The sequence below is a fragment of the Sphaeramia orbicularis genome, chromosome 7 (genome assembly GCF_902148855.1).
Source record: "Sphaeramia orbicularis chromosome 7, fSphaOr1.1, whole genome shotgun sequence".
NCBI classification, from domain to species: Eukaryota; Metazoa; Chordata; class Actinopteri; order Kurtiformes; family Apogonidae; genus Sphaeramia; species Sphaeramia orbicularis.
This window is the reverse complement of record NC_043963.1, coordinates 21,367,128-21,393,707: the sequence shown is the minus strand read 5'-3', so window position 1 is coordinate 21,393,707 and position 26,580 is coordinate 21,367,128. Positions and strand designations below refer to the sequence as shown.

At 39.8% G+C, this 26,580-nt stretch overlaps 2 protein-coding genes across 9 annotated transcripts; both read right to left on the bottom strand.

Moving 5' to 3' along the window:
- Positions 1–34: 34 nt before the first annotated feature.
- Positions 35–18,787, bottom strand: pkig (protein kinase (cAMP-dependent, catalytic) inhibitor gamma). 6 transcript variants are annotated; one of them, XM_030139111.1, is made up of 3 exons: positions 18,507–18,787; positions 1,601–1,782; positions 35–733 (listed from the first exon to the last, which is right to left on the bottom strand). In XM_030139111.1, exons 2-3 carry the CDS (start codon positions 1,752–1,754, stop codon positions 654–656), a joined length of 234 nt encoding a protein of 77 aa, XP_029994971.1. In that variant the 5' UTR covers positions 1,755–1,782; positions 18,507–18,787; the 3' UTR covers positions 35–653. The 6 variants fall into 6 exon arrangements, with proteins under 6 accessions (XP_029994971.1, XP_029994965.1, XP_029994970.1 ...); XM_030139105.1 differs by having other exon boundaries at positions 35–736; positions 18,507–18,774; XM_030139110.1 differs by lacking the exon at positions 18,507–18,787 and adding an exon at positions 15,564–15,584 and having other exon boundaries at positions 35–736.
- Positions 18,788–20,990: 2,203 nt separating this feature from the next.
- ttpal (tocopherol (alpha) transfer protein-like) lies at positions 20,991–25,886 on the bottom strand. 3 transcript variants are annotated; one of them, XM_030138021.1, is made up of 6 exons: positions 25,866–25,886; positions 25,193–25,416; positions 23,075–23,318; positions 22,634–22,827; positions 22,231–22,341; positions 20,991–21,980 (listed from the first exon to the last, which is right to left on the bottom strand). In XM_030138021.1, exons 2-6 carry the CDS (start codon positions 25,397–25,399, stop codon positions 21,702–21,704), a joined length of 1,035 nt encoding a protein of 344 aa, XP_029993881.1. In that variant the 5' UTR covers positions 25,400–25,416; positions 25,866–25,886; the 3' UTR covers positions 20,991–21,701. The 3 variants fall into 3 exon arrangements, with proteins under 3 accessions (XP_029993881.1, XP_029993880.1, XP_029993879.1); XM_030138020.1 differs by having other exon boundaries at positions 25,193–25,413; positions 25,730–25,868; XM_030138019.1 differs by having other exon boundaries at positions 25,730–25,866.
- Positions 25,887–26,580: the final 694 nt, after the last annotated feature.

Here is a 26,580-nt window from a genome sequence, read left to right as displayed (position 1 = left end):
GCGTTCATTATTTTTAAAAGCATAGACTACAAAGTTACAGTGGGTTCATAAGTATTTTATTACACAAAGAAAATTGCTATCACAAAGTTATCACTGAACATTTAGCAATAAATATGAAGTCCGTACACGACATTATAATGGTGACTATGTTTGTTACTTAAAAAGAAAAAGACTGGACAATGAAATCGAACAAGAGGTTCACAAACACACACACACACGTACACAGACAGAAAATGACAAACAATTATGAATACGCCCTCCATGACACAGCTCCATATTAGGCTGGAACAATGTTTTGAGTGTTAGAAATGTATCTGTTCAGCTCAGTCCATCTCCACAGACATTAATCCAAAGTCAAGCTTTCTGGACTTGTCAGGAATATGAATGACTAACAGAGTAAAGAGCACAACAGCAGCATCTCCATTGTCATTTCTACTCTGTTCCCCATGTTACAATCGAATCCGATAAAAAGGCGTACATTTGCGCCGATGAGGCTCCAAACAAAGGCCGGCAGTGAGCGAAGGTGTCCTCTTGTCCGGTTAGGACAAACAATAAACACTTTCTCTTTGCTGTCTCCATGTCTCTCCACTTTTACTTGCCTCCTCTCTACTTTTCACTCCTTATCTCTTCCCCCCTCCCATCTCTGGATGAGTTTAAGATGGGCCTCCATTTCCCTGGGCGTCTTGGCTGGTGGAGCCCTCTGCCTCAGGGGCTGGTGAAGCCCCTGGGTCTCCTTCTGAGGAAAACATGAGCACAGAAATCAGTTCACATGCACAATGATAGCGTATACAATCAAGCTCTGAGTGGTTTGGCATTCATTACAGCAGGTAATAAATCTGCTTCAGGCTTCACAATGAAAGAAATATGAGAATCCTGAGGAAGGAACAACTACTTCCTTTAGGGAAGCAGCAATATTATAATATTGAGATCCACAATTGTGAAGCTTCCCACCAGACCGGCATGAGATTTTCAGTGGTCAATTCAGTCATCACTTCATGGGAAACTTGTCTTTGCCTGAAAAGGAACAAGGATCTAACGCACAATTGTCAGACAGAGATCATTTGCGTCACATTCAGACATGTTCCTCATAACAACTTGACACACTGTTGAGAGTAGAGGAAGCCAGAGCTGCCAGTCATTGTGGTGTTGTCGCAACTCATTTAGCAGTGAGTCAACAAAGCACAACACTTTGAATTCACCGAGATCAAAAACTGAGCATGGCCACCTGTTTGGGTTTTATTATTCTGCTGCATTCAGATCTCATCGCAGGTGTTCAGATCAGGGTTATTACACTAAAAGAAAACTAGGACTAGAACTAAAATGAGCACTGAAATAATAATTTTGCCTTGTGAAATAAAAGCCAAAACAAAAACTACACAACACCGCAATAAACAACAGCCTAACAGAACTGTAGGTAAAATCAGCAAATGGTAATGGTACAATAGAGTAGAACAAAAAAAACACCTTTGCAGAATAAGAAACTTGAAAAAACTAAACCATTAAAACCAAATAAAAATAAACCAAAAACCAAACTGTATGACAACACAAGAATAAAGCCTGAGGATGTCAGTTCCTGTGGTTCAGATGTAGCTTTACTGACCTGCAGCCTTCAGGTCCATCTCTGCCAGGTCTTTGGTGAGTTCACTGGTGGTAGCCCCTACTGTCCCTTCCCCTGAGATGTCGGGCACTGCGTTCCTGCGGCCTGTGCGATCACAGTTGATGAAGTCTGAGTACGACGCCTCCACGTCCATCATCTGTCCATGACCAGCGCTCTCATTACACCTGCCAGAGGGAGGAGGGAATGTCAGACGGCTGCGGGGGTGTTGGAAAGAAGCAAATAAATCAAGCTGCTGTCTTCCTTCAATAGTCTGCGGGAACTGTGGGAGGATGCGCCACTGTGTCCTGAGCATTTCTACTTCAGTAGAAAAGATGTGACTCAATTTTAGACAGCCAAAAATACTGACTAGAGGAAAAATCACTCAATGCCGAGCTTTTTAAGTGGAGGATGGCCAACAGAGAGAATGAGAGTGGGCACTTCTGGAACACTTTAACAACCAGAGCGGCCAGTAGCTCAGACTAAATTAATAAAAAGGAGAGTGAAGGTGTTAATAATTGCCATTTCTATTTCTGCACAGCGATTAATGGCACTACTGACATGTGTGCTAATTGGTCGCCCTAATTACGCCAGGAAAAACAAAAGGCTGCTCTAAATCTCTACTTGCAGTCACTTGCATAGCCATACCCCTCTACTAGTCCATCTGTCTGAGCTAAGGATACTAATACAGTCAGGATTTAAGGAAAAAAGGAGTCGCAGTGCTAGGGTGGGGGTAAGGGTAGGGGTGGGAGGGTCCTGTAAAAAGCACTGATCAATATGGAAAGCCAGAGTAAAAGAGCTTGAAACTATTCAAAGGGCAAGCAGAGGCGGGGCCACAAAGAGCCCCTGCAAAAGCGAATCACACTCCCATTAGCCATTCATTCCTCTTCTGTTTCCTGTTCTCAGTCCATATTTAACTAGGTCATGAATCTTGCCAACCACTAAAGCACTATATAGCTGGTAATTCCTCAGAGAAAACATGACAAAATATAAAATTGCTCCAGAAAAGACACAAAAAGAATAGAAGATATAAGAAAATAGTTGTGGGAAGCAGTGCACTAATGCAAAGAGATGCAAGCTTAAATGGGTGCAAAACACAGAGGCACAGTCTGAGTGTAAATGTCGTCATTGCTCTTTTCCTACAGCTTCAGTTCCCCACAGGCAGACACAGATAGTTCAAACTTCAGTGGCTGCTCCACAGTTGTGTATGTGCAAAATTACTGCTCATTTACCAGTGCCACATCTACACTTTAATAAAGCATGAAACATTTTAGCCATGACATAGCAGCTGAGGAAACATGAGGGGGTTGGAATCTCAAATGGAAACAAGTAAAAGAATGAGAGGAATAAAAACGAGCTGGCAAACACGAGCTATGACACGCTGACCCAGGGCCAGTCTGTTCCCAAGCGCTTTCACTCCCATTTTTTCAGTATCATTCAAAAGGTCCCAGAATTGTTTTCCTTCTCTTATGTACAGTATGCACACATCGTGCCAAAAAGGAAGCACCCAGGGTCATTCCTCTGAGAGGTCACGAGCCGTACAGACGTAGGCAGTGCTGTTTAGGATTATAAAATCCACAGTGAAGGGCAATCTTTTAGCCCCTGTAGGTACGTCAGGAAATGTCACTGAGTTCTGGTCTGCTAGCATTTCCCTGAGTGCTCCTTCCAAACACAAGAGCCACTCTGTGCTCCCCGCTCCAGATGGTGGTGTGATCCTCTGTTAGATTGTCATCTAGATAGCCAGGCTGTGCAGTCATTAGTGAGCCAGATCACCATGGGAGGCCAGGGTCTCACAGTTTCATAATTACACCTACTACCTTTCCTTCCACCTTTAACTAAAGCCTTCACTAAGTGCCAGTCAGTGTGATTTCTTCAAGAAGCTGACTATCTCTCTGACAATAAAATATAGAGCACTCCAGCACCTACTATGAGCATTGTGTTATATTTGGTTCTTCTGCTCAATTGCCACAATTGTTATGTGGCTTATGGGAGCCCTGCCTAATTGCCATTTGTTTGTTTAATCACTTGGCTTGCCTGCACATGTAGCCCAAGTCCTACCATGAGATCATTAGCAGGTTTCCATGGAGGGATGATGATGATGATGAGGATGGTGATGATGTTCTGCCTCCTGCTCTTCAGCAATGTGTTTATACTCTTGTGTCCTTGTCCGCCTGGTCTCAGCTGTGGAGGATGCACTTTATGGGCACTGCGTGTAAAAATCACTTTATCCTTGGGATGTGCTTTGTTTTTGTTGCACTCGATGACTGACGTCGTCATCGTTATTTGCCTGCTCCGATTTGTATAATGCAAATGAAAATGTAAAATGCCATAGAAGCAGGAGATTGGTGAAGAAACCAACCCCAATCATTCATGAACACACACTTATTTTTGTTTTATTTAGTGAAACACTAAGTCCAGAATATATCAGAAAATTTGAGAAGTCTAAAATCAAAAACGAAGATGAACCACAAATCACAGAGAGAGGTAGTTCTAAAAACCAGAAGTATTTGGTTAAAGGAGATTGACAGTTTAATCAATTTTGGATCAGCAACTTAAAAAATATTTAAATTTATTTCTGTTATCTCAATCTCTTGGTAAATGATGTATAAAGTACAGTAGGTCACATACAATGTCAGCCTTTTAAAGTCACAGCTTTCAGTATCTCATGACTTCAGTTCTAAAATTATTAGTTATAGTGCTGTTAAAGTGCATGTCCCAGTTAAATATAAAAGGTGCCTTTATGTGAAAGGCCAGTATGTGTATACAGGGGGAAACTCGACACAGCTGCAGCTGGAAACACTACCACAAGACAAATGTCACAGGTGTGTATTTTCACTCGAGACAATAACAGCTCAATCCTCAAAGGGAAATCACTGCAGCTCAGGTCATGAGCTGAACTCTGCTTGGCCTCACTCTTATTCGCCTTTTCCCGGCTGCTTCCTGTGCTGTAAACGTAGATCATTTCCAGTGAGGGGATTCTCTCCTCTAGCGCTGATGAAGTCATTTTAGGCACACATCCTTTTTCTCCAAAGAAAGGAGTGGCATTCGTGTGTCTTTACAAACAGCCGTCTGGTATGAATGACAGCAAAGTGTCCAACAGTGAGGCATGCGGCCAGGTTTTAACATGTAGGGTCACCATACTGGGAGAGGTGGCATATACAAAAGGAGAATATTAGGAGTTGAGGCGTTTGAGATCACTAAGGGAATATGAGTCAGCACAGCCACTTACACCAGGCCCATTAGAGATCCAGGCTCACTAGTATCCCACTGGATCCTTTTAAGCCTGATTTGTGTGTAATAAACACACATTATCTGCAATAACCCAGACAAAGACTGCCTTCTTTGATGATTTTGATGTCCATTAGGGGCGTTTACCTAACCAGTTTCAAGTCTGTCAACTAATTTTGCTGCATTTATTGACGAGGTAAAAAGCCTCCACGTGGTCACCTCTCTCTGCCTCACGTAGCAACTGAACTTTTCCACTGGCTTTTTCATCTTAAATAACTACCAAATCGCTGCAAGATTGAGCAACAAAAACAAAACATCTGGAAACTTAGAGAAATGGTTTTTAATGTAAAATCATAAATTCAGCTGATCAAAAAAACAGCACGACAGCATTGAAAGCAGAGGTGGCAGCAGTTCACAGAGGAGCACATAATAAAGTGTCATTCTTACCATTAAAATCAGAGTTACTTCATGTGCTGTCGGCTGCCTGCGAGTAGACCCAAACTGCCTCAGACAAGTTCATCTAATCCCCGTCAGCCTCCTTCAGTGGTACGTACTGAGGGAGCACCATAACACGAGTGTGCCTCAGCTCTTTGCCCTGCTGCTTACTGCCTCTCAGCGCCCGTTAAATGTGGTCTGGGCACTGTCTATTCACATGATGTCAGCAGCTGCTTGGTTGACAACCAGCCCACTTCAAACACAAGGGAGCTGTATTTCCTTGTCTGGATTAGCAGCGCTGTTCCTCCCTGGCCCTCCTCTCATAAACAAATAAATAAAGACTTTATCCATTCAGCTCTGGTGTAAATATTCGCCCTATATCCTTCCTCTTTTCAACAGACCAAGGCAGGGTGTGAAGGCCTAATTTCCCCTGGTGATGTGCATATTGCAACTTGCTAAACAGTTAGATTGGCCTTCAGCAGCAGTCAGCCATTTCCACAGGCCGTGAAAACTTGTCCCTCCTGAGAAGAGCACACATAAAGCTCAGCTACTCAAAGAGGTTTTTACCACCTCACTCTCACACTTTAGGCCTCAGACTTGCTATTACCTTGCACTAGAAGTCTCCATCTTTCCTGTCAGACATGCAGAATAATCAGCGATAACACTGGATACTCAATGCAATTTTCTATCTCCTTTTCACTGAGCATAGATACAGAGAATGATCAGTGCTACTCTCACATAATTGCCATCCTAAATGAGCGTACTGAGCTCCTACGCCTGAAGGCATTATGAATCAGCCAAGGAACAGGAGATAAGAAGCCTGACTGAGGCCATTAGCATCAGCTACTGTGGAAAAATCTTGAGTGAACTAATGAATAAAACAAAAGGGTCCGGGCAAGGCCACTTCTTCAGAAAGCTACAGCGAAATCAAAAATCAATCGTGCTTGGACAGATTATCTCAGCAGGCATACGTAGGAGCAGCTGAGTTGTGGTTCCCCACATCAGAGATCAATTCTCAGCAATTTTCCCCTCATGAGAGATCTGGGCTGCAAAAATACATGCATAGGAATGGATTTGCTCCAAAAAGAGATATTACATTTACATAAAGCTGATATTCAGAAATTTACCTCCACTTACCATTATGAGTGACGCATATGAAGTATATGAGAGCATATAAGCATATAGTGTAACAATGGCAAATCATTATTTCATTCTTTTGTAAATATGTTCATTATTTGTTGTTATTTGCATGACACCTTCAGTTCTTCCACACAGCATGGCTGCACGTAGAAGAGATGCGTAACAGTAACACAAATAAACATGAACAAGAGTGAATGTGAGAATGTGACTGATTGTCAGATTGAATATTCTGCATTTTACACTTCTGTATTATTTTTTTTTTTTTTTTATATATATACAAATAGCCAGTAAATAAATGTAAACCTGACTTATTTTGGCTCTGATGCAGACACCTCTCAATCTGTAGTGACCATTCAGTGGTTTGGTAAATGTCCCACTCACAGCTCTGTTACAGGCCACAAGTAATGGTCTGTAAACACTGAAACGAGAAAAGAACATTTGCTCGTTTACTGGGGTATTATTTCTAATCCCTCCAAGTTACTGTGCCAATAAATAATGTTGGAATACTACTGAATGGTGTTTTTGGTATTTCACTTGTCAGTCTATTTAAAGGCACTTCAGTGAAGTTTCGTGATGAAGTTATGGTAAGATTTTCATGTTTTTTGCAAATGCATGCATCTCAAATGTCTGTTATTGGTCTCCTTGAATGCTAATAATCAGTATCAGCCCAAAAAGTAAAACATACACAGGCTATAATGTCTAATATTGCAATAATGAGTGCAGTTATATTAATTGTACACTAAGATTCTCTTGTTGAAATACAACAGGACCAAACCAGAAGATGCTGAACATGGCTGCACAAGTCTGAATTAAAACTCACAAACTGATAAAAGGTTGTATAAAGAGTTGATTACTCATGTTGACCAGAAGCACCTTGCTTAAGAAACCTCAGGGTGCTTTTGGTTTGTCAAGAACTACAAGGTCAGTGGCATAGTGACGTACTACAGAAACATGAGCCTTGACGGTTAGGAAAAGATCAATTATAAACTTTAATGGAAAAGTGTGTAGTCAGACGTGTCTGTCACTCTCTTCTTGACTTTGCTCTTCCGTTTACCCAGGACCAGTGCGGGAAGTCGGCTGCTGTAAAAAGTAATTAACCATTTTCTACTCTCAACAAGGATACTGGCATTAGCTGAGGTCAGACAAAGTCAATGTCTCCAAAGTTATATCACCGTATTCACCACCAGTCAGCCTACATAACACCACTGTGTTGACTTAATCCTATTATTAGATAACCTCCACTCTCAAAGTCATTGATTCATTTGTTGAATTCTGCACTGCAGACACTTTAATATTAAGGTGGAATTTGTTTTTTTTAATATCTGTGGTACACACTCAGCAATTCAATGATTTGATTTTGTGTGAATGATGTGACCTCGAGGAAACCTTCAGACAGACAGTAGCAGTAATACTGTAGGAAGCATGAAGATGATGAACATTAGATAAAGTTATGTGGGTCCTTCAGAGAGGAATCATTTTAAAATATCTAAAGTCTATATGAAGCAGAAATAAATATGTGCTCTGACTTTTCCACACCACATAAAATGGGTTATTAACCACCATGAATTTAAAGATAAAAAAAGGCTCAGCACCAAGGTTATAAAATTATGTTTTAAAACCATGAAAAAGTGGGGGTGTGGGAGGGATGTCCAATGAGCATGGTAGGTGAGCCATTATAGAACTTTGTAGGCATATGTTTTAAACACCAATGCCATGACCCAAACTGATGCAGGTTCACCCAAACTAAATCTCACTCCTTTCTGTCAAAGTGCTCCTTTTTTTTACCATTAATTTAGTAATGTACATGTATATTAATTACAAGCATAACCTAGCCCCAGCTATGCAGGTGAATCACAAGTTTCTATGGTTCTTGTCAAGTTGGCAAATGCATTATCCAGCCCATCCAAAAAATTATACAAAAAAAGGTTCAAACATACTCTAATGGTCCAACTCTGCAATTCAGTAGTTACTATATAGTTCACATTTTCAATAACTTTTTGATTTATTAATCATCCATTTTCTACAAACCTTCCTACCTAATAATTTTTTTTTGCAACAATTTGTCAAGTAATTGTTCAGTTGATAAATTGCACAACTATTCAGATAATGTGTGAATGGTCATTTTTGAGTGATAGAATGCGCTTTGCTTGGCTGTAGCTGATATAAACCACACTGACTTCACCTGGGGGGAATTTGAACATTCTGTCATTTTGCCCTGTTTTCTTATGTTTTAGCAAAAAATCAGTCATCAAAACCAATTGGCAGATCAATCATAATAATTGATAATAACAGTTAGATGCAGTCAGGTTTTTTTAAAGGTAACCTGATGACATTCATTTTTAAAAGGTTGCTGCAAGTTGTGTTTTTATTGAAAGAAAGATCATTGCGTAACTAAGGTTATGCGTCAACAGAAATGTTTCCAAAAAGTCAAGTGAATTGAAGCAAGGTTTTGGCAAGTCTCAAAATGTGAAATATGAATGTGTTTCCCACATAAACTGGGCTGCATAACAGCATACAGTGGTGTCACAAAGTACATTACACTAGTACTGCAACAACAAATCAATTAAATCAACCCAAATCCATTCTTAAAAGAGTTGGCAACAAATTCAGCAGTCGATTTGCTGGGTCTTCAGCATGTTAGTATTGAGGCATGCCCACACTGTGTAGCGTAACCGAGGAAAACACAAAGCAGAATGGCTGAGGCTTCGGATGCTGAGATAGATTATTAAAGCTAGGTTTCCATTATATTTGCGGTGGCCATGGCAGCCCTGTTTGCCCAAAACGTAGTGCGCCATTTATGTAACAAAACTTGAATATGGAGAAAAAAATGGCCAAAATCCCATGGGGCACAACATTTCGGGCAAATGGGGCTGCCCTGGCCACCAGGAAAATAATGTAAACCAAGCTTAAAATAGCCTACATGTCTCGATAACTTTAGCCCGCTCACTAGTTAGACACAATCATCGTAATTGTAACATTTTCATCCATCTCCATTTATCAGGCCACCAGACAAACGTTACCTATAATTGAATGGAACTAATATATACAACACTAGTTTGATAGCCTATAATTGGAGATGGTGGAAGTCTATAGCTTGCTAGTCTCTAGCCATAACCAATCTAGGTAGCGGGCTACTGCTCACTAACTATACCCAAAGACATTGCAGGGATGTAATCATTAGTGACTTGTCTGCAGTTTATATTGCTTGGGTTAAATACCAATCTTTGAGAATTGAGTCTTTTGTGTTTATCAGAGGAATCAAATAGTTATTAAAATAATCTACAGATTAATCGATTGTAAAATTATTGTTAGTTGCAGCCCTACATTACACATTTATGATTGTAATACACTGAGTAGAAGATGAACAGAATTCCTTTGCTGTTTTTCCATTTGGAACAGTTGTGACGCTAAACAACACTGAGGAGTTATTTCCTCCACATAATCAGTTCACTTTACTTGTGTATTTGCTGCAATCTGCCAATTTAGCATGGTGGGAAAATCAGGATATCCATGATGTTGGGGATCAGTCAGCTGATCAGTCACATGCATTAAATGTTCGCTACATCAGAACCTATTTGAAAAAAGTTGGTCCCATTGTGAATCAACTGTTATTAACCATTAATAGCAACCCTTCAGTGGATTCTTGGCTGATAGGCAGAATTATATCAAAATTATCACCCAACTTTGTCAGTAGTTTCTGAAAATAATGAGGCTCTAGCCCCAAAAGAGAACAAATATGAGTAACGCTATGGAGTTCATAAAAAACTATACTAAAATTTTGCCATTGAATGACAACCCCTAAATAAGAACATTTCATTCTTATGGCCAGCCACTGTAAGGTTAACTAAAAAAAGAAACAAAATTAAACTAACATTTTTTTTTTCCTCAATGTGTAATTAAAGCACACAGATCTTCAGTCAGTAACACTAATTGAACACAAACTAGAAATGCAAAACATCAGTACACTGACGAGCACTGAAATTGATTTTGCTTTAATCTACTAAGCTGTCTGATCTGTTAAACAGATGGCAGAGAAGTGTGGGAAACTAGTCCAAAAAAAAAAAAAAAAAAACACAGAATACTTTTACCACAGACTACGCTCCCTTTTCTTAGCACAGTTCACTTAGTAACAGCTAGGTCAATCAATACCCATTGTCGAGGTGTAAGAACCCCTGTCATAATACTGCTATATATTCACACAGTACACTTCTGATCGTATTCAAGTAACAGGATCAAATATACAATACAGGATCAAATAACCATGTGTGGAGGTAAGTAAAGATTACATTACCAGTGGTGGTAAGAATACAGCAGTGTCCTGTGGTCCAAAACTGAAAATAAGCTATGATCGATCAGTGCTTTAAATTAGAGACAACTGGCCAGACAGACATCTGAGACTGCGTCTACTGTAGCAGCATGCCCAGCCTTAGGCTACAGGGAATCCCCTGGTCTGTTTGCCTGTGTCAGTGTGGGAACAGAATGGGTGTGACTGACTCTCATTGACAACCCATGATTCACAGCTGAGTCATGAGCAGGTGTTAGACTCCAAAAATCAGATGCCGATTAAACTCTTCCCCCAAAAAATATGCCAGGGAAAGCCAGTTAACCATGACTAATTATCAGGAACTAACACAGATGGGAACTTTAACACACAACCGCTAACTGGCACACTTTTAACAAGTATAACAGATCCACATTTCTTGAGGTTAATATCTCTGAACAGATATTCTCATGTTTACTTTAAAAATCCTAAGTGAGTTATGACAGTGTTAGCGGCTGATGAAGACATTGTAGGTTATGACACTACATTGCTATAACTCTTAATGTGCTGTGCTCAAGGTGAAAATATTTAGATCTGGTCGACTCTGTTGAGTGTCTGTATTATGAAAGCTGAAAGGACACATAAATAGCACTATTTCAGAAATGTTACAATAAAAGTTGTAGCCTAGTCATTTTCTCTCCAATTTATTTGCACTAATCTCTCTATAGAAAAGCAATTTGCAACTTTCTGTCTGGAATAAACTCAATATAATAAATGTTATTCCTGTCATTAAACAGGCTAAATATTACAAAAGGGAACTAAACCTTCGAACATTCTTTTCATAAATGAAAATTAAATGTTGTGCTCTTAATTTATTCTATACCAAACAGAAAGAATCAGGATTCCTTCCTCATAAAAACCTTTGGGGTAAACAAGTTGTGTCTTCTATACACACTGATGTGGTGAAGATAAATGTGCTGAATGTTGATTTTCGTCCCACTGTCCATTCTATCTATTCTAATTCTACTGCAAGGTTGCCCGGTTCTATTTTTGTCCACACATTTAACAACACGAGACCTCGGCAGGAAGCAGGTGGTTTGTTTGCCTGTGTTGTTTATGCCCTATCTTTTCCCAGGCTCTCTGCACACACATTGGAGGCTGAAAAAGACCCGTTGGTTGACAGGGAGGAGGAGGAGGAGGAGAAGGAGGAGGTGCAAGACGTGAGGACAAGAGGGAGAGGAGAGGACAGAAGACAAGAGGGTGAGAGACAGTATGGAGAAAAATGAGGAGAGGATGAGGAAAGAAAAAGTGAACGGAAAATATGAGGATGACAAGGGAGGATGAGAGCTGCAGAGAAGGAATGTATGTATGTTTATTGTCCTTACTAAATAAGGAAATATCCCTCCGGTGTCTTTCATGGCTTTTTTTGAGAACTACAGAAACCCACTGAAGGTGACGCTGCAACACAAGCCCATGTAGTTAATATGCAAACAGAATATAAGACTTAGTTTGCAGCCACCTCTTCCTACACCACCTGTTAGAGGGATTCTCTCAATCCACAACTCGCCCCATCTTCCCCAAAACAAAATAACAGCAACTGCATTCAGCTAAAGCTTCAACGCTCAATAAAGCACCGACTTGATTACTCTAACCACAACTAATGCTGCATTTGGAATGATTCAAAACGCTCTTCTCACCTGTACTGATAGCCTTCTTCTGTCTCTGATGTGTCAAGTAATTCCACTCAGATGCATCATCGCACTTTTCTCCCACAAGTGAGGATGTGGGCGACATGTGATTCGATTTGCTGAGTTGAAGGGGATAAAAAAGCGAGTACGTAACCCGCCCCATGAGCAAACGAAAAAAGAGAAGAGCCAATCTTTGCGCTTTCCTCTAGCCCTAGATAATGAAGCCATCATTCATGTTGGTATACAGGACAAATGCCTTTCGTATTTCTAAAGCACAGAACACAGGAGCTGTAGTGATACTATTATGTCTATAACGACACACAATATAAGCAGCCTGAGTAAACACTTTTTTGTTAAATACAAATCATCGTGTCGCGAGGGCAAGCAATTAAAAATTATCTGTTTGTCTTTTGGGACTAATTAACAACATCATTAATTATTTTTAGTAGTAGGACAGAAAATGGCATACCTTTAATTTGTCACTGTCAAAACCATTTTAACAAAACTCAATAATTAGCTCTCCTCCTCTCAACCCAGCTCAGCATTTCTTCTCCTCTGGGACTCGGCTGAAAACCTTTTTTAGTGCACCGGGAAGAAAAAAATTAAAGCAAACTGAGGCAGAGAACTCCTAAGGTAAAACAAATCAAAGCATAAAGCAGATCACAGGTCTATGATTTCTTCTCAAACAGCGGCTGTCATGTTGGTTCCCTTTTTCACTTTACAAGTCAAATGATTTTAGCACTTTATCCACATTGAATTTGAGACGAGCCACTCCATCTAAAATAATTAAACCTCATTTATATTTTTTCCCCCCGAGGGAGAGGCATTCTCATCAAATCATCCTTCGCTGACCTACAAGGCCAAAACAGGACATGACTATTTTACTTCCACACCAATTCACTTGGATGAAAATCCATTTACATGATTAGGCTTGATTTAAAATTCTCCTGGCAAATAGTTATAAAACAGTGTTTATTCATCACCTCACCCTGTCTGGGAAATGTTTGCTGAGGTAAGAGGGAATAACCAAGCCAGGGCGCATTAAATCTAAGGGCTTAATGCCGAAAAACATATGCACTGCAATTATGAGGAGCACATGCAAAACCAATCTCTCTGTTTACATGCAAAGATGTATTCCTCTGTTATTACTGAAACTGAGAATATTCCAAATGTGATACAGGTCACGTAAACAACATATTCCTTTTTCTTTTGTGATTAAGATGTGAGTTTTTCTTGTGTTATTGTGGTTTTAGGAGGATTCTTTGGACATGTATACAGCCCAACCAGACTGTGTGTCTCATTTGTTCTGTTTTTTTTTAAACCACAGTTTGCGACACAGCCTTTAGCCTGTTTACAATCATCTTTTAGTTATGCCAGGATTTACTCAGTCATTAAATGGCTAAGACGCTGCACCCAGGATAAACTAATTTAAAAAGCAGAGCACATCAAAACTTAGCAATGTCATTTTCAGATTTGAAACTTATCCAATAAGATATCTTTGTTTTTAAACTTTTCGAATGTTTAATATCAGCTTGGGCTAGAGCTGGTCGATCTGACGAAAACATCATATCATTCCATTAGAGAGACAATCACAATCCACAATCTGACTCACAATTTCCTCATCTCTTGTAAAACAGGGGAGTTAAAATCAAACTATAAGCAGTTCTCCTCTAGTTTCTCTGGTTTCTGGACCATTAAGCTGTGTGAGAAGGCTTTTTGTTATCCTTATCTGACAAGAAAATCTGCATTTTTGACTGACACTAATACAATACTGACAATATCCAGAACTCAACGCTAGGCAACATTTCCGTCCACATACAGCTGTAGTGTTTCCATAACTATCTAGAGTGCAGCAGCCTAATTTCTCTTGCTAGAATTTTATAATGAATCTAACGCTCACATAACTCTTCTGTGTATAACAAACTCACTGCACACTGGAATTCAGAAGCTGGACCCAGAGCTGATGAACTTAAGGTAATTTTTCATCATTATTTCTTCAGCAGAAGCAAAACAACTTACTACACAACTCTGCAATTGAGTGCAAATTACACCCAAACACTTTGTGGAGAGACACATCACTGCAAAAAGACTGAAATAGGCTAGCAACCTATGCAAGAGACATTAATGTTACAGACTCAAATGTTAGTTCAGTGTTGTCTGTTAAATACTGTAATTACCCTGATAAACAGGACCCCTAAAATGAATGTTAGCCAAGTAGAGAAGTTTTAACAGCACTATGTCATTTGGAAAATAAATGACAATTAGGGCTGCACAATTAATTGATTTTAAATCAAAATCAGATTATTTAATTGGGACGATGTTTAAAAAAGGGTAATTGTCAAACCGAATTTCATCTCTCTTGTGTCTCTGGGCTGCGCACCTCTGGGCTACCGTAGGCTCCTCCTCCTAACTGTGAGAGAGCTCTCCACAGTCTTTGGTCTCCACACACCAGTACAAAAATGCCGTTTGCTAAGGAGAGTGAGAAGGTCGTGGCTAAAAATAACAGGAGAAAGTCAGTTGTGTGGAATTGGTATGACTTCAAAGTTTCCAATGAAGACCAAACCATTCCTTGCTGCAAACTCTGTCTGAAGGCGATATCTGTCAAAGACAGCAGCACAACCAACTTATTTCAGCACCTCAAACATCATCACACGCCAGAGTGGGTGCAGTGCGTTGCATTGCAGGCTGTACATGAAACGCCCATGCCGGCTAAAATTTTTGTAGTTTTACCCAAATATCAAAAATCGAGTTTTTGAAGAAAAAATCTGGATTTCATTTTTGGCCAAAATGGTGCAATCCTAATAACAATCCACACGATCCCTCTGAAAAGGTAGATCATATGACAAATTCAGATTGATTATGACCGAAGACCATGAAATTGCCCAGTCCTACCACTAGACTTTCCAAATCTTTCTGCATAAGAATGGCAAAAATTATTCACCTTCCACAAACTTAGTGAAAACACTTTAACACAGACCACAGTTACACCCTCTGAAAATCTAAGGAAACCAACTAGACAGAGGGTTGTGATGCATTCCCAAAAGAAAACCACCCGCTTTTAATATCCCTAAAATCTTGGATATCAACAGGTTTTGGAAATATTGTCTATTTCCAATAACAGCAAAAAAAAAACAAAAAAAAAACAACATTTTGCACAAGTAAACATTACTGAAGTCAAGTTCAGATGAGCAAAGATTTAGTCCCATGAATAAATTACCTCTTAAATGTCTTCCAAACCTGAGCTGCAGCCAATCCACAGTGTACTCCCCTGACTAGTTGCCAGTCCAAGACATGGTTATAACCATATACTTATGCATAACCCTACAACGCATTAAAATGACACTCCACCCTACATCTATCTTTTTAAGTATGACGCACTCACTGGTTGTAGGCGTAATAAGTTTGTAGCTGGTTCCCTCACAGAGTACAGAGGCTGTGGTCCGCTCACATTCATGGTGGTTAGAATGGATTCCCATGGTCAACCGTGTAAATGATCATCTTTTACCCTGTGTTTTTTGAACTGGTCTGTAATATCTTTGTGTACCAGTCAGAAAGCCTTTTCTGTCTATATAAGAGACGCTTAGAGTTTGTGTGATGGCACTCATTTTCTCTTCATGGGGAAGTCAGGGAGCTAAAAACAGAGGAGCTTAAGTCCTCTGCGCACAGGGCAAAGAATGTGGTTCGAGGTCAAAGCAGTTGAACTGACAAATCCCTGCCCACAAAATATGTACACATTAAACCCATGATTACACAGAGGGAGGCATGCAAAAATAGATGCTGGGCAGTATGTTCACATAGCAAAAAAAAAACCCACTCAGCTCCAGTATGTTGTCTTCTGGTGCTTGTTATCTTAAACATGGCGAGTGTCTCAGAGCAGCTGAGAGATTGTGAATTTAATCTCAAAGAAATCTAGATGGCACTTGAACCAAATCTGAGAATAGATTGCTATTTTTACCCCAAGCATGTAATGACCTGTCCTTATTCAGGAAAAGCCTTGAATCATGCTGCCTCAGATTAACCATTAAAAGGGCAAAAATGAAATTATGAATACTCCATCATGTAGAAGGAAGCTCATTTAAGCAATAGCTCGTAAAATAGTGGGCTACAGAAAAACATGTCCAGCAACGGGGGAAAAAAATCTGATGACCACTAACGGAAAAACAACTGACAGTAAGAGCCACACAGTAACCATCCCACCCCTGCTGTGTACTTAATACATGCTCTCAACGGAGGGATATTGGGGTCCAAATGTTCTCAGGGTAATCATGTTATTGTTGGCAACCCTCAACTGGAGCAGACATGACTTCCATTTACTGAAGAAGTTGAAGGAGGAGAACAGTGATGGTAAGAGTGTTTGTCCATGCAGCGCTGCAAATAATCAGAACTGTTCAGGCCTGAACTGATTACTCATGATCTAGCAGCTTTTTAATAACCTGTGTCTGAGATTAGACTGCACATAATGCATGCTCTCAAGTAAAACACCTCCACTGGCCAGCCTATACGGCCAGAATGTAAGTACATACAGCAGTCTTGTTGGCAGGTGGTGTGTCTGCTCCTGGATGTGCCGTGTTATGAGTAGGTAAATATGATTGCAACATAGGAGGGAAGGTTTAACAGGGCTCAGTCCAAGGTCAGCAGGGCACGTCTCTCTAGTACCAGGGGTTTTCTAGCATCACTGCGTTCTCTGTCCTGGCTGCTCTCCATCCCCCTTGGCCATTTTGAAGGATGTAACAGGCCATGTTTGGTAAGCTTGTACAAAGAGAGAAGAGGCAGTAGAGCTATTTTAAAAGACTAGAGCTCTGGTGGTAGAACCTACAGCATACACGACATCAGCCTGTACAGACTGCACAGAATCCATCGAGTGGCTTAATCTGCTATACCACACAAAGAGTGATTATATGCTTATACGCTTGTATGATTTTCAGGAATTTTACCAGACAGTTTTACATTTAGCTTAGCTGAGGCCGATGTAACAAGATTTATATTTGTCTCATGTGGCAGTGGTTTTGTCTAGATGTTGCAGTCATTGTCCCAGACAGAGAGACAAATATGTGGTTCTGGTCTAAATAAATTGGACAGTGAGGTGCAGAAAAACGTCACCAGTGATGTGACATTTACCCACAGCTGTAAAACACCAAACCACAACACTCCACTGTTCCACCCTGTTTTAAGAGTTCATTAAGCTGCACCCTATCAAAACATACCACAATGCAATTCTCTTTGCTAACACTTGTCTGTCAGTCAGATGCAGACTAAGGCTATTTTAACTTAATTGAAACGTTGCTTCATTTTTAAGACAATATTAAATGGCAACTGTGCAATGAGACTGAGAAAAACGGTGTTTTGATTACAACCAGCCTCTTGACAGTGAGGCAAACCACCACAGGCAGGCAAGAAGCCAGTATTTATTTTCACCAATGCCCATGCCCAGTAACGCTGGCACTTGCCCAGCAACACTCATGCAAAGTGGGGGGTCCCAGACTGCTCCCCACCAGCCTCCATCCATCCATCTATCCATCCATCCATATGGTTTTATGCATGATTCTCCTCCAGAATCACCTGATATATTCCTTCACTCAGCAGTCTGGTTATTGCATGAAAACCTCTGTCCTCGTATTAGGGCAGGGGATAAAAGATGAAGTTGATTTGTGTTTAGAGGAGGGAAGCTGTGTGCACTGACAGAACGATGAAAGGAGATGAGAGCCTTCCAAAGCCCATCCAGCCTGTCATTAGCTCCACTGGATCCAGCAGCTAATGTGTGGGAAGGACACGCATGCCAGTCCCCACACTATACACACACAATGCACACGGACGACTAGCATAACGAACCTACTTACTCGGGAGGGAAATGTGAATATCATTACCGCTAAGTATTATAATTTCATGGAGTCCGTTCAGATAAACCGTACAGTTGAGACACCAACGGCTGCGCGAGGATAGATGCATTGTCTAACGTTAGTCGGTGCTGGCTGTAAAAAAAAAAAAAAATGCCTCCGAAAAGACGTAGAAACCCTTCGCTTCGTGACTGTGGAGCTCCCTGCGGATGGTCACTTCAAACATTTACACCCAGAGCTTTTCTTTACACATATAAAGAGCCTTTGTCAACCGTGTATAAAGCATTTAATTCACAGATAAAAAAAAAAAAAAAAGCGCCACTAACCTTGATCCCGTCGCCTCCTGCTATCCACTTGTTACAATGGAAATTTAACACCATGGGTCATCGGTTAAGTTTCCTGGAACACGGACAAAAAAACACAAGCTGCACACCAGAGCTGAAGTGGAAAACTGATGCAGGTTGGTGTATAAAAAAAAAAAAAAAAAGAAAAAACCTATAGTCTAGAAGTGAGAGTCGGAGCCTGTGTTGTTTCTCTTCGGGTACCGTCGGCAAACAACGGGAAAAGGTTGTGTCTTCAAACAGCTGTTTTCCAAAATGGAGTTAGCCGTGTCTGAGCCAATCACAGCCGCTCTGTGGAGGCTCCCACTCCTCCGTGGGCTGGAGCCAACACCACAGCGCACACATCACCACATACTTACACATACAGCATCTTTTTTTACACAACCGTTCGATATTGTTTTCGTGTGATGGGGGCTCATTTAAACCCCACTCGTGGGCTGTTTGTTGACACTGCATATGGAGGCATTAACACTGATGTCATAACAGAAGGTACCTCCAGTTTCTGTTATTATTTTTAAGTTAGAATCTCTTACATTAAAAAAATCTTATATGCAGAAAGAGTATTATGAAAAGGACACACTAACAGTATCTAACAGTGTAGGCTGCTGAGTTAAAATACAGTTCAAGTCTCATTAAAGAGAGAACACATTGGTTCTGTTTAAGCTTCTAGGTAGCTTGGGTCCAACATCAGACCAGCACTTTGCATGCCAAACCTATTTTATTCCTCCCTGTAAGTAAAGGCTTTTCATTGTTTGAGATAAATATGTGTTCTCTATTTAACCCAGGGGTGTCAAACTCATTTTAGGTCAAGGGTCAAATATAGCTCAAAATTACTTCATATGAGCCAGTCCAGTAAAATGATAATATAATAACCTATAAATAAAGCCAACTCTGAACTTTCCTCTAGTTTTAGAGTGAAAAACGGAAAATTACATTATGAAAATGTTGAAATCTTCAAACAATATTTCAAAAAAAAAAAGGGATAATACATTATTATGCCTCATCTTATCATTTCCACATGTGCATCACAACTTACAGATCACAATGGATCTACACAGACGGAAAACATTTAGTAACAGGTGTAATTGTTAAAATTGCACTTTCTTCTCTTAAGACATTTCAGGTTGTTCATATTTGTTCAGTTTATTTACTTTTTTGTGAAAGGATAGTTTGTAAATGTAAACATTTTCATGTAATTTTATTTTTTACACTAAAACAAAGAGAAACATTTGGAGTTTTTATTATCTATAGATTATTATGATAGTATTTTACTGGGCTGACCCGCTTGAGATTGAATTGGGCTGTATGTAGCCCCTGAACAAAAGTGTTTTTGACATCCTTAGATTGTTGACATCTTCAGTATAATTTTTGCATTTCACAGTTTCATCCCATGGGCTGGATTAGACCCTTTGGCAAGCCATGTTTGAAACCCCTGATATATTAGCACATTTTCTTTGCACCTGCTTATTATTTTCAACTTTCATAACAAAGTCTCATTTGCTGAAGGAACATTATGAAAATGATACACTAACAGAATCCAACAGTGTAGGTTGCTGAGTTAAAATAAAGTTAAAATCTCATTAAAGAGAGAACAAATTGAGTTCTGTGTAAGCTTCCAGATGGCTGGGGTCCAACATCAGACCAGCACTTTGCATGCCAAACCTATTTTATTTCTCCCTGTATGTAAAGGCTTTTCATTGTTTGGATAAATATGTGTTCTCTATTTAACCCCTTCTCAAAGCACAGAGCCATGTCAGTTATACTGGTCAGATTATATCTTCTCAAGGTCATATGAGCTTTAAATTCAGGTTACAGACTTCATGAAAGTTTAAAAGGATATATCAAATGTTTAGTACACACAACTGTAATACATAGGCATAGGCTTTCTGTTCATTTGTTCACAGGCAAGTGTGGTTTCACATCCTTTACAGATGGTATATATTACTGCTTCAGGGAAGAAAACAACAGAGACAAATAAAATGATAGCATCTATCTTTCGGAAATAAAATACAACTAATGCCTGTCATGACACCAGTTTGAGAAACTTTGTTCTAGTCTGTTGCAAAAATAACACGCGAGTACCCACAACTTCCCCAACTATTCATCATTTCATGCCACAAGCAAGAAACAAACTGCATTCACCAATTGAGTTTTAATCTTCTGTCTTTACAAACAATAATTAATGTCCTGCAACACAACAGAGCTCACGTAGTAACAGACATGCCTAAAATAAAAATATAAAAACACAGCTTCAGGCTACTGCGAGAAAACAGTTCCAACATTATTGCACACTTTGTACATGGCCTGTTGTACAGTTTGGCAAAACAGATGTCTATAAAGTCAGTACTTAATGTTCTGTGACAGCAGATCCCCATGTGACTCCTGTGATCAGTAATGGCCCAATACATTAAGACTGCGTGATGAGACACAGGCAAACAGGTCAAAAAGGGCAGAAATGAAAAAATAACATAAGGCAGATTATCTCAATTAAAAAAAATAATCCTCTTGGAAGATTCATGCTAGAGAAAACTAAAGCATATGTTAAACAAAAAAAGGCCCTGAAATACTGAATCTCAGTGAAAATATTTATATCTAGGACAGTTTCTCAGCCATAGAAATCATCTATTTCCTTGCTAACGATGAAGTAAATCTACTCTTATGTAAGACAAGCCCTCATGAAAATACACAAAAATATTGCTTTGGTACACATGACTGAACATACATCCCTAGGAAAACCTACTGATTAATAACAGTTTAAGGCAATGTATTATACAGTTACATACACAAAAACTGTCTCAGTATTTTCCTAGTAATGGGCTGATGAAACCATGCAGGCCAGTATGCAGATACTGAAACTGAGGAAATGTGTGTATGTTTAAGTAGCTGTTTTTAGAATATTCCCTAAGTGGAAAATACCAAATACCAGGAATAAATTCAGAGAGGCCACCAATGAGGGCTACACATGTCAAAAACCTCTTTGCCAGAGCCTGCAGCTGCCATGGAATCATGAGTGAATGCTGGGCTATGTGTAAACTAGAGATCTGCCTATAGTAGTGATGCTTTGATATTTAAAATAAATCATGTATAGTATTGGCAACTTGCCTATTAAAAGTCTACACGCATGTTTCAAATGAAACAGAACAAGTCCTCTCAGTGATGGGAGTGTATCTACAATATGCATTAGTAACAGTAGTAGAGCTGAGAGCGCAGCCCCCTGAAGGTGTCCTCGTCTTGCCCACTGGCCTGGTCTCCTTCAAACAACATGGAGTCTGGGAGCACCACACCCTCTAGTGGATCTGGCTGGCAGAACTCCACTATAAATTCCTCCTCTGAGTCCAGCAGTAGTCTCGACCATGCACACATGTCCAATTGGCCCGCTGTGCCGCCATACTCCTCCGGCAGGACTGAACGGGGGATGTTCCGGTGTAGGGAGCGCAGGTCAGAGCCGTGAAGGACATACTGCGCAAGAAGACACAAACAGCATCAGCGTTACCCACAGGTTTCTAGTGAAATGAATTACAAAGCAAAGATAAGATTTAAGACATTGGCTCATGTTTAGTTGTGCTTGGCCTTCAGTTTTCTTTTTAACAGATGGAAATAGACCATTATTCTGAAAGCACATACTGTAGATTAAAGGGAGACGAACAACGCAAAGTAGCCCTTTGTTGAAAACAAAAGAGTCAGGAGACTATTCAAGGACAATAGTTACCCTCTCTGCCATCTTCTCCTTCAGAAAAGGTTTAATTATAGCAAAGATGCCTTTGAAAATCCTGGGCTCGTTAATTATGTTAACAGCTTTGATTCTGATTGGAAACCCATCCTGTGAAACAGAAGAGAAAAGGTACTCAGAGGATGATCCATGTCAAATGTTCATGTAATAGGCATGCTTATGTAAATGTTACACACTCTGCAGTCACGACAAACTCAACAGGCAGCGCTTGACAGATCCTTTTGTAAATTAGTTTCCCCATCGCCCATAGTCATATGACATTTATGAAATCATGCTTTTACATACTGGCTCATGAAAATGCACTATAATATATTTATAAATTTCATTAAAAATGTTGTTCAAGTATCATCAGTAGTGAGTAATTTTATCTTCAGATTCTCACCTGGAGGATGCTCACAACTTTTTTGGCAAGGAATGGGCCTGGATTGGAAGCCTGTGACATTCCCACTCCACTGTAGTCAGCAAGGATGACAATACCATTCACCTGCGTTTCCTCTGGCTGGATCAGCTTTTCTAGAGTCAGATAAATGGCCCTCACGTTGTCAACAAATGGATAATCATTTGGCTTCCACTTTCCTGTAAAAGGAGATGGAGTTCATAAGTAACTGCACATCATGAGCAAAACCTGTCCTGGCAGACTAATCAGTAACTGGCTCTTACTCATACAGTTATACAGTGTGCACTTAATGGTTGGGAAAGCTCCATTAGTTTGAGCATGACTGAATGTGAGAGAGCTGTTGCATAATCACTCTAAGTGAAATTCTTGTAATGCTGATTCATATACAATGATCAAGTACGGCCAGTTGTTTAAGCTGACACCAACCAGGACGGAGGCACAGGATGTATCGTCCACTGGGGTCTGGCTGTGGCAGGACAGTGAGAAAGCCCAAATCCAAGACATGTTTCACTGTGGAGGGCTTCAAGTCCTGGAAAACCTCGGGCCAAGCCTTACGGCCAGCGTGGTAATTGAGCAGCAGCTGCAGGGCACGGTCATAGTCAAACTTCCTGGCCCGCAGGAAGCGCAAGAGGAAGGCGTCATCCAGCCTCGTCCTGAGATTGGGCTGTTCCTTTAAGAAAAAAAAAAAAAAAGCTAATGAAAACAACAGCATAGCAGGTATATTTTATAGTTGTAGTCACAGCGAAACTATGGAAAACAAACAGCAAAGATGTAATGAACATAAAAAGAAAATGAAAAAGGAGCAATTAACTATTCATGATTGTTTGTTGATTCTGATGGTTCTTCGTGCTGAAGTTGTAGTGCAGAGTTAAAACAAAAACTGTAAAATAATTTAACCTGTCCCAAAACAGGAGAAAAGCTTGGTCTCTTTTTGTTAATTGTGGGGACTTGTGAAACAGTCTGCTTATCTTTGTCAGTCATGAATCTAATGTGATTGAAGTAATTGCTTTACCTCAAATAACCCAAAACAACAAAACACTACACATTTGTTACAGACTCTCTATGGGAGCTGCAGAATCTGAAATCAGGGGAAAAATGCACACTTTGAAAATTCAATCTGAATATGAAAATAGATGATCTGATATCATTTCATGCCATTTTGGAAGAGTGAAGCCACTTTTCCAAGCTTGTGTCCAGCAAAGGAGCCAAACAGTAAAGCTGTGAACCTCGATCAGTGGATACAGCTGTCAATCATGTATCTAATCCCACTACCTGCCTGGAAACACCTATGACAGTCCAAACACACTCTGTCACTGGATAGACTTTCTACAGCAGGAAAAAAGGCTCAGAAAAGGAGGTCGATTTTTTCCTGTGAGACTACTTGAATTACAATATGCTAAAAAGAAATTTTGTAATGTTTGCCCACTGATGCCAAAAAACTATCAAGTACTGCAGTTTTTAAGTGTACATGTAGCCCCATTTGAGCTGATCTCCATGCACTGCCTGCTTTTGAAAAGTACTACAAAGTTGGGAAGAGGCTGAGGAGGAGCTGAATGGGTAGGTGTGGATGTATCAGACAGGAGTAGTTCAGGGTCATGGGCAGGACAGAATACTAACACTACTATAAAGAATCATCTGAGGGTTTGAGAGCATTATTTTGGGTTTTTGTACCAATTTGTAATCTAAAATGTACCCTACCTAAGTGAAACATTGTTATCAGGTTACGTAAACATTATATTTGGAATTGTCTTTCACTAATGTACCTTATAATTGTATAGTCTTTTCCCCGATCCAGACCTATGACAGATATAATGAAAGTAATTCTGCTGCTAACTTGATCAGTCTCCCCACTTGTATTACTGTATGACTTTATAGTTTTAATGCATTAATACAGATAAAACTGATATTCAAGCTGTCAATCACAAGTGCACTTTTTTTTTGTTTGTGTTTTATGGGCCAAACACATCTCACTAGAAGATGTTAAAATTGTTTTGTAATAGAAAAAACGTAATTCTAATAATATAATAAATGTTTAACTCTACATCAGCACCAAAGTGAGTAGGCTCAAGATGATTTTTAAACAGCCGAGGAATTTTCCCCTATGAAAACCTCCACCAGAAATTTGCCGTTTTTACTCATTACCACCAGAAATGACATGCAAGCAATATGATTAAGTTTCCTGATCAAAATCCATGTTTAGTGTGTACTATCACTACAGTTCAAAGGATGATATTTTCTGAATGCCGAGACTATTTGCCACCACTAATCTTAATGGTAAACGTTATATCCTCCTGAGACCCAGGAAAGTAAAAGTTTTGGCATTTTTACATTAAATATTTGCCGTGATTGGAAACAGCATGATGCGACAGATTTTGAAATACTTTTTTTTCTTTTAATATTCTTTGCAGTAGACTTTTTTTTTTTACAGTAAAGCTGTGACACTCTTATCCCCTACAGAGGACAAAATGCATTGCTGGGTCTCAGGAGGATATAGTAAAGACAGTGACTAATCATGTCTATGTTGTTAACAGCACTATGCCAAACCTTCAGGATCATATCTCTCAGAGCTTGGACGTCCCGGAGACGCCACTCTGGTTTCTCCTGGAGCTCTTCTCGTGCTTTGGCCACCAGCTCCGGTGTCAGAGTGCAGGTGTACATGGGTGGAGGGGGTCCAGGGAACCAGCTCCCTGCAGCCACTGATGGGTCCACTGGAGGAGACCGGAGATCAATTGACTCATGCTGATCGGCCATGGACTGACTGGTTGCTGCTGTTTAGAAAGAAACACAAAAAGCACTTACATAAAGAGATGCTGTATAGACATATATACCTACATAGATTGTCATGAGTCAAGCTTACATTCGCTGCGACTTACAAATACTACACTTGATATCACTCTCTCTATATATGTACACATGGAGCTCTTTTAAAGTGCTTTTAATTGTGCAGACGTGTTCTTTAACATGCATACCTACTGTATCTGCTTAGCAATGACACGGACTTGCTAATACTCTATCTACTGTGTCTGACCGTGAAGATGCGATGCGTCAAACCTTAAGTCAAAATGCTATCTGAATACCAACCTGAAATGTGTTCAACAAAAACGGTTTAGGACAGACATAGAAGACTTTTGTAGGTATCCATTAAAAGGTGATCAAATGGCTTTAAAATCTGCACAACAGCCCAAAACCCCCTCTGTTAACAAAAATCACAACCGACCTGTCAGGAAAATCCTTTAACGACTTCCGTGTACAGGAATGGCGCTGTCTAATTGGTCCCTGCTCATCACGTGACGCGTCACAGACAGGCGCGCCACAGCAGCAAATCCTGGTGTTGTGATGGCTGTGCTGCCTTCACTGACCTCGGAAACTACCGAAATGCCTTAAATGCAATCATAAAACTCATCTAGAATAGCTTAATGAAAGGTAGATGAATGCTATTCTCATCAGAACCATCAAAACTATTAATAGAGTTTAGCATCGTAGAGCTTAACATTACTTATATGTCAACAACTTATTAAAAAGATGTAAACAAATCGCTATTCCTAACTCCTTTGTTAGTGCTCGGGTAAGTATAAAGTTCAGATCCTTTTTCATTTTTTAACCCTGCAGTAGTTCATGCATCCTGTGGGTAGTTTATGTACCCCTCTTCACATGTTAGATGTATTGTTTTAATTTAATACATCGGTCGTTGTTGTGCTATTAACGTAGCTCTATCTTTTTCTCTTTTTTTTTTCATTGCACTTTTGTGCAACAGATGGCAGTATTGTCTTTCTATTCCTCAGACTGCATCTCTTTCAAACCATGCTTGTCAAGGTCTCACAAGTAAGTATTTGTGTTCTTCAACATGAATATTTGCAATTTCCTAGTCAAAATAATATGTTTATAAGTTGGTGGGTGCTTCATTTTTTAGAGGCCAAAAGAAAAAAACAATT